The sequence below is a fragment of the Cucumis melo genome, chromosome 6 (assembly GCF_025177605.1).
Source record: "Cucumis melo cultivar AY chromosome 6, USDA_Cmelo_AY_1.0, whole genome shotgun sequence".
Classification (NCBI taxonomy): Eukaryota; Viridiplantae; Streptophyta; class Magnoliopsida; order Cucurbitales; family Cucurbitaceae; genus Cucumis; species Cucumis melo.
In genome coordinates this window covers 32,678,923-32,691,732 of record NC_066862.1, presented here as the reverse complement: position 1 = coordinate 32,691,732, position 12,810 = coordinate 32,678,923, and the positions used below count along the sequence as shown (strand labels likewise).

Below are 12,810 nucleotides of genomic sequence, written 5' to 3'. Positions count from 1 at the left end.
TAATTAAACAAAACTTGAAATAATAATCAAGAATAACAATTAGTTACATGTAGTATCTCTCTCTAAGTCAATAATTGGATCCCACATTATACAGTATGGCTAATGAGTGAATGACAAAGTAGTAAAGGGGAAATGTTGAATGGGGAAAATTAAAATATACAAACAAACACCAAATTAATAGGAAGGGAAAGTGGGGTCTACCTCCTGGGCCCAACCCTCCAATCCACCAATGATATCCTTAGCTGAAGGGTACCCATTCTCTTGGAGGTACTTCACGGCTCTTTGAGAATCATTCCCTCTCCTACAGACAACGTATAATTCAACATCACCATTGGAGGACGACTTTGACTTCTGTTTATGTTTATGCTCCTCTTCCTTCAATGCTGATACCACTTCTTCCAGCCTTCCGTCCAAACTCGCCAGCGGGATGTTAAGGGAGTTGGGAAGAGAAACAATCTTGAAATGGTGCTCGGGACGGACATCCACAAGCACGTGTGATTCGTTGCTATGAAGTCGGTCTCTGTATTCTCTGGCGCTTATTCTTGAGTTTGGCTCTAGTAGTTTTAACTTCAGAGGAGACTGCATGTCAACAGCATAAGAATTAGAGGATTTCTTTTCTTTTTTCTTTGTTCGCAGAAAGAAGAATAGAGAAAAAAAAATTAAAGAATGCATGGACATACAAAAGAACTAAACTAAAGACTTTAAGCCTTGGGGTTTCAGAAAAGGCATGTGCATCATCAAGCCCCTTATTTTGCAAGTTTCACCTTTTCAAGGCAAAGTGTCACACATGCACCTTGAGCTTAGGCGCACGGCCAGAAAGATGTTTATCTTTATAAACATCGCATCCCTCTACAAGTAGGGCTTCCAACTATACAAAAAGTCTTTCTAATCACAACCCACAAGGAAACACAAAAGCGAACAAATGATCAAATCTCACTAAGGTCCCTATCCACCCCTTTGAAAGTCCAATTATTCCGGTCATCCAACGACAATCAAAGGAACTGCTTAACACATGTTCGGTATTGGAAATAAGATTGGAGCATTCAATCTACGATAGTCTAGAAAGAAAGTACGCCACATGATATGCATAAAGGAAAAGTATTTGCATATGTAGTTCGAAGAGTACCGTAGATAATGGAGACTGAGTGAACTTTTCATAGTCAAATTCTTGAAATTGTGCTGCTTTGAATTCAGAATTTTCTCCACATACTTCACATTGCACCGACCTTCCACGAATCTTGACCTGAATTCAACTATAAGACTTAGCATGGCTTAAAAGAAGGGAAGCAAGAAATGACAATCTAACACAAAATAATCAAATCAGTTCAAAAGTTGAACGGTGAAGAATAACAAAAAATTAATCAGAAATGCAAAATTGAAGACCCCAACTAAGAAAATTCCCCACTTTTCTTTCCAGTGAAGATTGAAGAAGAGTCACTTTAATTTAGCCTAAATGTCAGAAACTTGAGAGAATAGGTTGAAAATATCATGATTCATGGAGGGTGGACATCTCTACTTCGGATGATCCAACAAAAATTACTCAAATGAGTAATGTTATTTTGGGGCTTCTTTTCTCATTCATGTTGGAATGAAGAGAAGAGATTTCCTACCAAGAAAAACATAACTATGGTACTAACATGTAATAGCATTAAAATTAATCATTTGTAGAACATTACATAAATGTGAAACATACAATTCTGATCCTCGCTGCTAACGCATCAAACAGAAGCATCCGTCCTGAAAGTGGATCACCAACCGCACTTGCAATTTTTATGGCCTCCAAGGCTTGGAGACAACCAATGATCCCAGGAACTGGATAATAAACAGCCCAAAAATGTGGTTAACGAAGAAAGCTTGAACATGAAAATCATATAACACAAGAACTAGAACACACATTATATTGCACTAAATATATTTCTGGTTTCTGCAGTACATAGAATATTCAAGGGGAAAATAACATTGGAGAGCAGATAAATCAACAAGAGTCTGCGTAAAAGGATTACTAGCCTAATGGAAAATGAGGCAATTCTTCGACCTACCTACTCCTAGAACACCACTGTCAGCACACCTTTGGCACGCTGTTGTTGGTGGCGGAGTTGGAAACAGGCATCGGTAGCACGGGCCTCCATTGTAATTGTAAACTGTGAGCTACACCAAAAGAATCAATAATAAGATTGATTAATGACTCGATTTTGCATCAGAGATGAAACATTAAGTTAAAATATCCTCTTTCAAAAAGATATATTTAATCGATTCTAGAATAATAAAGTGAATTCAACTCCTTAGAGTACCTGCCCCTCCAAACCAAGAGCTGCACCAGACACAAGAGGCTGTAAGAAGATCAACATGATTAGTATTTGTGGAAGGAAAGGTACATAGTAAGCTGCTCAGTTATGTCCTAGCAGACATTAGTTAAACTAATAGAACATATCGTTCTATATATTTCTGCTTTGAGTTTTACTTTCTAAGAAGAATAGAGTGCATCATTTACCTTTCCCAGAACCACACAACAATCACTAATCATGTACCGGCTTGGAGCATTATCTGTGGCATCTACTATAATATCGTATCTAAGAGGTTTTTGCAGTTAAGAGAACAGAAATGTTCATGACAGCAAATAATAAAAAACAGCCGCTCACAAGCTTTTTAAGATAGGGTAAGAGCACCAATATGAAGCTCTAAGGTCATTGGAATAAGGATACTTGCTAAAGATTTCTAAAGCGTTTGATGTGCGAAGAGCTTCTTTGTGCTCAACGATCTGGACAGTAGAGTTGATCCTGAGATGAATGCACATTAGTACTACAAAACCATAGTTAACTTGAGTGGTATAAAAGCCCTGTAAACTTCTAATTCTGAAGGTAGGAAAAAAAAATAAACAACGTAACTAATTATCAGGAGCAAGAAAACATACGATCGACATGTAGCAGCAGCAGATTCTACTTTTGACCGGCCAATATATGCCTCGGTATGGATGATCTGATTATTAAATGTAATTTAGTAGTCAGTAGATATAGAATTTTGTAACTGAATCATATTATTGATACATAGTTCTAATAGTATATACAACAAAAAGGCCAAAATACTTAAAACATGAACAATTTAGCATTGAAGACTTAATTATGGCTCAAAATAATGTTCAGCCACGATATTAAACAAAACAGACAAAAGGGTACCTGCCGATGCATGTTATTTAGCTCAACTACATCGTGGTCAACAATTCCCAGACGACCTAGAATCATAATTCCAAACATATGCATGAGTTACAAAGCACAAAGCCATTACTCGATTGAAAAGAATAAAATACACAAACTCAGTACTTGTAATACATAAAGTTGTAGTGTACAATCATCTTACCAACACCAGAAGCTGCAAGATACAATAAAGCTGGCGAGCCCAATCCTCCCGCTCCAACAACTAAAACTGAAGACTTAGAAAGCCTCAATTGTCCTAAAACAAAAGTGCCAATTTAAAATTGTTTAGTGAATTAGAGTTGAAAAAAGAAAAGAAGAAAGAATTGAGAATGAAACAGACCTTGGACTCCGAAGGAAGGAAGAAGGAGATGGCGACTGTATCTGTAAATCATATCAGGGGAGAGACCATGAGGAAAGGTGGATGGTGAAGTGGAAGAGGCATTAGAAACACCATTGTTGTGGGGTTGATTGAGGTTGTGTAGCTGCGATTCAAGAGCTGAAATACGACGTTCTAAGTCGAACTTGGCAGATTTCAAGGTCTCAATCTCGTGAAGAATACGAGAAGATTCACCAGTAGTTGAGGCCATTGTAGGTCAGCTAAGAAGCTGAGAGAGAGAGGAGCAAATGCTATTATTCTAAAACACAGGGAAGTTTATATCCCCAACAACATCAAAGAACAAAATCAATGTAACTGCCCATATTTTCCAATACAAGTATTAAAATAAAAAAAAAATGTGGACAGATAACCATTATAACTTTCACAACTTACATCAATCAGTAAAAGCAAGTTACTACAAACAACTTTTAGATCAAACAATCAAAACACTGAAATTAGCCTATCAAGATACCCTCTATCGAATCATTCGAAATGCTTTGTTTCATAAACGTTTGAAACAAAATAATGAAGTTTCAAATAGAAATTTCAGTAGCATAACTCATCAAAACAAATCATTCAAATCTTTCAGAACTTTTCAAAAGTAACCAAAGTCAAAACAGAAACACTTTCAATTCAACATCACTTGAAACACTTCCAACCATCATTCAAAACATTCGCATATTAATTCTATTTGAAAAAAAATCCACCAAAAATATACAAAACACTTTCAGTCCATCCTTAAATCATATAAAACATACTTTTAAAAATTTATCAAATCACAATAATCAAAACAGACAGTTCTCTATCCAAAAATCCACTACCTTGAAAAAAAGTAACTTTTAGATGCCCAGACGGTAAACATAATGTTTACGTATTAGAACTCGATTCAAAAACCTTGACACCTATAGATTTTTCAACAAGAACGTGCTTAACCAAAATCCACCATAAACATTAATTAATCACTCCAATTTAGTCCAAAACTAGAACCAACAAACTTTCACAAGTTAAAAACTCATACTTTAATTGAGTCCGAACTAATTCGAAACGTGTCCGAACTTGCTAAACCTTAATCGAACTCTTGGGAATTTACCTAAACTTAACCAAAAAAAAAAGTTCTAAGAGTTCAGAGTAACACTGAAACAATTAAAATCTTATCCGAAAAGGAAAGAAAAGCAATGATCCTTACTGACTTACCGAAAAAGCCTCTGAACCTTGCTGGTGGGAGTCCAAAAAAGTTTGAACTTGCAGAGCTGGGCCTTAAAACGATATGGGTAAATTGATTTGAAGGGAAACAGACTGTGGGTCAATGCCGAAGCTGGTCAAACAGGTAAGAAAAGCTGCTATGAAGCTTGTTCGAAGTGGTGTTCGCGATACAAGTCAGATTCGTGGGTCACCTGAGAAAGAATGCTCGGCGTCTATCTATGTGGTCGAGTACTAACGTCGTGCCAGAGAATCGTGGCCGTCGACGTAGGTTGGAAGAGCCGCCGGAGAAGAATTGAGCAAGGGTCGCGGCTAAAAGATGAAGAAGAAGAAGAAGATGATGAAGGTAATTACTGAAAGTATCTGTAAATATATTTTTTTAATTACAACTAAATCTTTAACTAAAAATAGGAATTCAATCTATGTGAGTCTAAAATTCAAATACTTTAATCATAAAAATTTAAATAATGAAAAAATTAAAGAAAAACCTCTCTGTAAAAGAATAAGTTCATAAAGTTGTTAAAGTATTGTATGTTCGATTCTTTTTAAATTTTGCAAAATAGTTAGAGAGGATATGAATTTTAGAAATTATTATTTTAATTTAAAATATCATATTATTATTTTAAAATAAAAATATAAAATTATTTGTGGGGCTTTTTAAGGGATTAAAAAAAAAATCAAAATACTCTTTCAAATAAAAATTTCAAATACTTTGTAAATCAAATACTTCTTGAAATAAACTTAAAATAGTTTTTTTTTTTATTTTTAAATAAATTAAAATATTAAAAAAATGTAAATAATAAAAATGTATCAAATGGGATTGAATATGAAATTTTATCATAAGCGTTTTAATATTTAAAATTATTTGAAGTAGTAGCTACATTTACGAATAGATATGAACATGGGAGATACACAAAATTCTAAAACATAAAAGATAAGATCTTCTTTCTAACCTTTTCTCTTTTCTTTTCTTTTTCTTCTCTCTCTCTTTTTGAAAGTCAAAGTACATTTCCTTTTGGGTTAAATTCTTATATTCATACAAAGTTTTCAAAATTAAAGCAAGATTGTGTTTTAAGAGTTTGTTTGAATTTTTAAGTGATTAAATTAAAAAATAAGTTATTTTCAAAAAGAATAATGTGTTTTGGCAAACAATCTAAAATAAATTTTAGGAAAAATGAATTTGTAAAATAATGTAGTCTACCTAAAATCAATTTTTACAAAGATAAATTTTGTGTGTTTAATGGTAATCGAAATAACTTGGTCAACATCTTTAGGTATCGTCACCAATCAACCTTCGACAACCATTTCTGTCAACTGTCGTTCTCCAACTTTTTTTCACCGTTTTTTCGTGGTCGTTGCCTATCAACTTTTGTTGGTCATTTTTATGTGACCATTGTTAGCTTATTTTTTGTTAATTGTTTTATGGTAACCATTATCGGTCAACTGTTAACGACCTTTTTTTTTTGTTGTGATTGTTATTGTTTGACCTCCAATGACAACTACGATCAACCTCGACTATCCCCAGTGTTGTTGAATATATATATATATATATATATATATATATATATATATAATTTTTTACCCTATTACAAATTAAACAAGTTTTTAAAAAAAGAAGTTGCTAGAAGTTGCGAAATATATTTAAATAAAAATACATTATTTTGAAAACATTTTTTTTGTAAGTGATTCTAAATAACGGTTAGGTTTTAAGTTGGATTAAGAATTAAAATATTTATTTGCAATAGGTAGAACATAAAAGTAAAAAGATTTGATTAAAGAAAACAAACACGTTAGTAGATTAATTAATAAAACCAAATTGTTACAAATTCAATTTTATAATTTAACCACAACACAACACCCATTTCTCAAAATTTTAAGATTAAACTGTGTATTAACTTATAAAGCCAAATCAACCCAAAAGATTTTAGAATTATATATGAAGCATAATTTTAGAATTTAATATATTTTAAAATTTTCCAATATTCGTAAATATTTTCAATAAATTTATTTTCTTTTTATAGAATTAACTTTCAAAGTTAAATCCGTAGAATTTGAGAAAGTGTGTGGATTCAATTTTAATATAAAAACTGTACCAATGACACAAATTTAAAGGTTAAAAATTTTCGTAATCCAATTGTTTACAAATATACCAAATTATGGAGTTTTGAGGGAGTTTGGGATCGATGGGTACACCTCAATATCACAGCATAGCTTAACTGGGATGAAATGGCAAACAAAGAAAGCTCAAAGTGGCTGCCTAACACAAAGCCACGTAGGTAACAATTTATTGCCAACTTCACCCCCTTCAACGTTATTCATACTCAACTGATCATCTCAAATAATCTCGCTATAGACAGATAATTCTCGGGAGAAGGTAAAAATGAAGAAGATTGGTATCCCCATCCCCACTCGTAGAAGTAATACTAATATGGCCATGTCAAATCCATTATTCCAAGTCGTAATTGCTTCTTATAGCTCTATGTCTATGCCTGATTATTTCCCAGCATCTCTTTTTCCTCGCCGCTGCTATGGCAAACCAATTAGTAAAGATGAAGCCGAGCGCAGTGGTGGTGAGAGGTCTAAGGCTGAACGAGCTCCGTCGACCGCGGAGGAGTTTAATAGAATGGCTACTGAAAAAGAGTCGAAAGATCAGGAGGAGGAGGTTGATGAACATGACAAAGTGACCAAAGAATCTGGAGAGATGGGAAAAAGTAGTGACCCTAATAATCACATAAACAAAGGGCCTAATTACCGGCCTTGTAGCTGACAGACCGGCCGACTGATCAAACATGAAAGACTTTGTATCATAGTTGAATTATGTTCATTTGTAGTGTTGGTAGTTATCCACTTGAAATTATCATATAATTTTGAGGGTGTTTTTCTATTTGTTTCAATAAAATATTCCTGTAAAATTATTCCAATATATATACAAACTGTTATTCTCTATCGCCAATCCATTTTTTCTATATTTGAAATTTTTTCTCTCTTTTATATTTCAACTCACTGTTACAATTTTTTGGTCTTTTTGCGTTGCACGTATTTATTTTATTTTATTTTTTATTATTATTATTGATTTTCTTTAAAGAGGTGTTTGATGGTGGTAAGGTAATGCAATTTCTTATTGCTTTGCTTTAGGTAAGTGAGAGTTAATTTGTGAAAGATTTATGAAAGAGTTATTCTTATGACAAGATATGCATTTGGGGAATCGGTGATTATGATGATGATATGTGTTTAGAGGAGGATTGGGGAATCGGTGATTATTATGATGATATGTGTTTAGAGGAGGATTGGGGAATCGGTAAAAGGATTTGGGAAAGAGGAAGAAGTTAGTAAAAAGATTTGGAAAAAAGTAAGAAGTTAGAAGGATCGCAAGAAGGAGAGGAATAGTTAAAAAGAGAGAAAGATAGGTAGTATTATATATGATGGTATGAGGTAGTATTATATATGATGGTATGTGTTTGGGGGAGAGGAAAAAATAGATAGTAGTATATATGATGGTATGTGTTTGGGGAGAATTGGGGAAGCAATCAAAGGACTTGGAAAGGAGTAAGAAGTGAGAAGGATTGGGGAAGGAGATGGATTGGGGAAGAAGATGAACTGTGAAAAATGTGGAGTGGATTAATATAACTCATTCCTCTCTTTCCCAAATGTGGAGTGGATTAATATAATCATTCCACTCTTCCAAGGGTGACAAACGTCCTCGATAGGGCATAACGAAAGATACTCAAATGAGGGACAAAATAGTATTTTTATTGAAGGTAGGTTAGGATTGAAATAATCATTTTTCAGATTTTTCCCAACTTAACCGGTGGTTTGTGCCTAACAAAGGGCACATAATTTCAATTTATAAATATTTGTTATGCTCAAATGGAACAAACTTTTGAAATTAGGCTTCTCAATCATTTCTGTGCTTAAAAAAGTAAAAATATGACAATCGATCCAACGAACGGTACAATTACCTAAAAAAAATGCTTAAATATGCATAGGACAATTTCTATTAATTTCTTCATTCCTTTCTAATATATTTTGGGAAAGTTGAGTTTAGGGTACACACACAGCTTGTGGGCGATACCCTAAAAATCATAGTTTTGAGATTGCAATTGATTAAATCTGGCGAAAACACCAACTAACGGCGCCGTATTATAAGTACAAGCCTCAGTCTGCATAAAATTAGACCGTTCATCGTTAAATTCATCTCTCTCATTAGGCCCACCCACCACCGCACCCATCAACACATTAGGATTCCGATCAACACGTCCATACCAATCATCATACCCCTGCACGCACCCAATGAAACCCCTTTTCTCTTTTACCGATTCCATCGACGCCCCTCTGTGGTGCACCCTTTCTGGGTACCTTGGACCGAACCCAACCAAGTAACTCATGCCCATTGGATTGTCCCCCACGATGTAGTCAACTTGTGATTTAGCTAAACTCAACATTTCTTCAGCCCCCACTTCATCATCGTTGCTGCATCTTAGGCGTTGATTTGAGGATTGGAGATGGTCAGAGTAGAGTGTGAGAAGGAAAGTTGCGGTGGCCACGTATTGGAGATTGTTCCATTTCCGGGTGTATAGTAATCCTCCCGGGGTGCGTTTAAGGTTGTTATTAGTGGAGCTCTTGTTGAGGCAACTGCATAGGTAATGCTCTGCTTTTGATTTGTATGCTTCTACTATCAACTTCTCTTCTTTCTGCTTTTCCTCTACTACCAACTAAAATTCAAATAATAATAATTAATAGTTTAAATCAAGGGAAGAGAGAGAGAGAGAGAGAGACGTACCATGGATGCAAGGATTTGGAGACCGGCATACTTAATATCCCAACTGAACTCATTGATGGCCCAACTAATCCCACCAAAATCCAAAGCATTTTCAATTACATATTTTAAATATTCTTCTTTTCCACTTGCTTTGTGAAGCCACATTGCTGCCCACAACAACTCATCCATGTAACCACTAGCAGACGGATAATACCCTTTTACTACTTCAATACTCTCATCATATTTCCCTCTGTACTTGTCACCAAATTCAAACAACTGCAATACAACAAATTAATATATATATATATATATATATATATATATATATATATATATATATATATATATATTCATATTATTCTTAAATAATATAAACCACATAATTATTAAATTAAATTGAACTAAAACTACCCTATTTTAATGCTTTACAAACTCTTATCTAATGTATGCTTCATTTAATTATTTTTTTGGTTGATACTTTCATTTTATTTTACTTGTTAAGTTTGTTCAACTTGCCTCTTCTGCATGGTGGAGTAGTAGCTGAGAGTAATGTGGGTTTGTTCTACTGAAAACAATTGCTGCAGCTGCCATTGCTGCTGCGGTCTCTCCAGCGACATCCGAGCCCGGGTTGTTTTCGTCTATCTTGTAGGCTTGTCGCGACGTCGTCATGTCTTCCGGCCGCTGCCAGCAGTAGTGATCTGTTGCCCCGTCTCCCACCTGCAATAATGGTTGAAATTAAACCCTTTGTTCATTATAACGACTAATAGTGTAGAGCGCGTCATGCGTCGTTGGTTACTTGAGCTACTGCACTTATTTTTTGTGAAATCGACTACTCAGATGTTCGATCACAAGTTCACGTGTAACAGATTTTTTTTTTCTTTTTTCTTGTTGTGTGATAATTAAAAGAATGCATGTAAACAGGTGTAGCTGGGTTAATAACTACTTGTGCCCATAAGACGTTTGGGTGCGGGTGAGCTTTGATGAAGTAATCAGTGCCCCACTTGATAGCCTCCAGCGCATGAGTATACTCTCCCGCGGCAGCAATCTGTTCTCCATATTCAATAACGCCCCACGACAGCATTGTGACGGTGAATGCCATTGGTAAACCGAATTTCACGTTATCGCCAGCATCATAGTACCCTCCAACCAAGTCCACCTAAAAAAATCAGCTTAATTAGTTTGAAATAATTCTCTTAATGGATCTCATCCAATCACACATAGAAAAGAACTCGAACGTGCTTATCATAAAAGTATAATGGTTTGTACAAAGAAATAAATACAACTCAGGATACACATGGAAAATATTCATGGAAGTCGTTTTATTTAAGGAAAAAGTGAAGGGAAGAAAGAAGAGTATACTCCTTGATGGAGGCCATCGGCGAGGCCCGAATGGTGGCGCCAAGTGAGTCTTTGGTTGTAGGGAAGGCGACCGGAGCGCTGGGACTCGAAGTAGAGGAGACTAATGGAGAGAGCTTGGTGATAGTTGAAGGAATGTGTTAAAGGAAGGATTGAAAGAAAGGAGATGATAGAGGCAATTGCTTTGTTTGATATCTTCATTTTTTGTTTGGCTTAGGGATCTCTCCCATGTTTGGTACAAATATATTCCATGCTTGTAACCAACTTCTTTGATCACACCATATTAATGAGGAAGTAAAAGAAAGGGAAAGAAAGAGTATTAGGTGTTTTGGTGAACCTATTATTCTAGAATCCTTTTGGTTTTGAAAATTGAAATGGTTTATTAGATTTTATTAAGAAATAGTTGGTGTCATATTCAGGTTATGTGTTATAAAACCTGGTTGTAGTTGCAACACTTTTCTACTCCCATCTTAGTTCTACTCCGTCGTTTCACGAAAACATTAAAATTTATGTTCATCTTGACTCAATTGGAAAATTTTAATATTTTAGTAAAATCTAGGGATGGTCGATTTCGCTCGAGATAGAGCATGACTTCGTTTTTTTCAATTTCCCGATTTTTCTTATTTTTCGATAAGAGTAAAGTTTTTAGTCAATAATATATTATATTTATTAAAAATAAGTTATTATTTTTTTTAAAAAAAATTTGGCCTGATTTTTTTAAAAATGTTGATAGTACTTAAACAATAAATTTAAGAGTAGAAGAAGGCATTTGTAGGTTTAATTTTAAAAAATTAAAAATCAAATAGTACCAAACGAGTTGATTGTTTTTAGGCTTTGATTTTATGGAAAACAGAAAAAGGAAGTCATCCAAAATAGCAAAATATTTATGAATCTTTTAAAAAACATAAGAATGTGACAAAATATTTAGAACAATTTTGAAAACGGCAAAAGCTACTTACCCACAATAAAAAATATCAAAAGTACCTCATAAACAATTTTCTTTTAAAATTCTTTTTACACGCTCTTTTAATTTTTTTTTTTTTAACTTAGTTACATAATTGCTTAGATTTGTTTTTCAAGATTTTTTTTTATAGACGATTGTTTAATTTCATTACATCTAGATTTTGTGCACTATCTTTTAGATTTGGTCCAAATCAAAACAATTTTTTTCAAGATTTTAATTTGATACACGATGATGATTTATTTTTTTACATCATGGTTTAGATTGTTTAGATTTTGCTATTTTAAATCTAAATGATTATTTTTAAGATTCCTTAGTATATGCACGATCTTGAACCAAATAATAATTTGTAAAAAAAATTAAAAAGAAAAAAAAAACAATGAAAAGGAAGAACAAATTTGGAATATTTTAAAAAATGATTATCTTCCTGAACTTTTTCATTTTGTTACTATTTTAGCTGTTTGTTATATTTATGAAAAATTTTCAAATATTTACTTTTGAATAATTTATTTTTTTATTATTTTTTTGAAAAAATTCCCAAAAAAACCATATAAGTTGGCACAATATATATATATATAATTGTTGCACAAAGAAAAAATTATCAAACAAATTTATGTTTTTGTTTCTATATATTTATCAAGAAACAGAAAATGGAAATAGTTAGTAATTAAACATAATCATATTTCTTGTTCTCAAAAGGAAGAATTAGGAAACGAGAAACAAAAAACAAAAATTAAGGAACATGAATTAAATAAGAGCGTTATCATGGGTCATCCTAAAGTTTCCTAAAATTCTAAAAGATTAAAGCTATGATCGATCTCAACATTACATCTTTGTGAAGATTAAAGGTGTGTTTGGATTAACTTTTTAAATGTTTAATTTAAAAAAAAAAAATTTGAGGTGTTTGGTAATTTTTTAAAATGAATTTTAAAAAAAAATGAAATTGAAAAACAATTCAAATATAAAT

General features: G+C 33.3%; 3 protein-coding genes across 4 annotated transcripts; 1 reads left to right on the top strand and 2 right to left on the bottom strand.

Moving 5' to 3' along the window:
- LOC103491093 (adenylyltransferase and sulfurtransferase MOCS3) lies at nt 1–4,911 on the bottom strand. Of its 2 annotated transcripts, none has more exons than XM_008450921.3 (12): nt 4,762–4,911; nt 3,532–3,796; nt 3,355–3,447; nt 3,174–3,229; nt 2,912–2,976; nt 2,703–2,777; nt 2,492–2,570; nt 2,292–2,330; nt 2,040–2,148; nt 1,694–1,812; nt 1,127–1,243; nt 1–579 (listed from the first exon to the last, which is right to left on the bottom strand). In XM_008450921.3, the coding sequence occupies exons 2-12, from the start codon at nt 3,776–3,778 to the stop codon at nt 175–177; spliced, it is 1,404 nt and encodes a 467-aa protein (XP_008449143.2). In that variant the 5' UTR covers nt 3,779–3,796; nt 4,762–4,911; the 3' UTR covers nt 1–174. The 2 variants fall into 2 exon arrangements, with proteins under 2 accessions (XP_008449143.2, XP_050941636.1); XM_051085679.1 differs by having other exon boundaries at nt 3,532–3,826; nt 4,762–4,905.
- Nucleotides 4,912–4,969: 58 nt separating this feature from the next.
- On the top strand, nt 4,970–7,720 carry LOC107990980 (uncharacterized). The gene is made up of 2 exons (XM_051085680.1): nt 4,970–5,113; nt 7,272–7,720. The coding sequence occupies exons 1-2, from the start codon at nt 4,972–4,974 to the stop codon at nt 7,532–7,534; spliced, it is 405 nt and encodes a 134-aa protein (XP_050941637.1). The 5' UTR covers nt 4,970–4,971; the 3' UTR covers nt 7,535–7,720.
- Nucleotides 7,721–8,496: 776 nt separating this feature from the next.
- LOC103491092 (endoglucanase 11-like) lies at nt 8,497–11,085 on the bottom strand. The gene is made up of 5 exons (XM_051085678.1): nt 10,886–11,085; nt 10,470–10,682; nt 10,043–10,243; nt 9,548–9,802; nt 8,497–9,479 (listed from the first exon to the last, which is right to left on the bottom strand). Exons 1-5 carry the CDS (start codon nt 11,081–11,083, stop codon nt 8,841–8,843), a joined length of 1,506 nt encoding a protein of 501 aa, XP_050941635.1. The 5' UTR covers nt 11,084–11,085; the 3' UTR covers nt 8,497–8,840.
- Between the last annotated feature and the right edge of the window lie 1,725 nt (nt 11,086–12,810).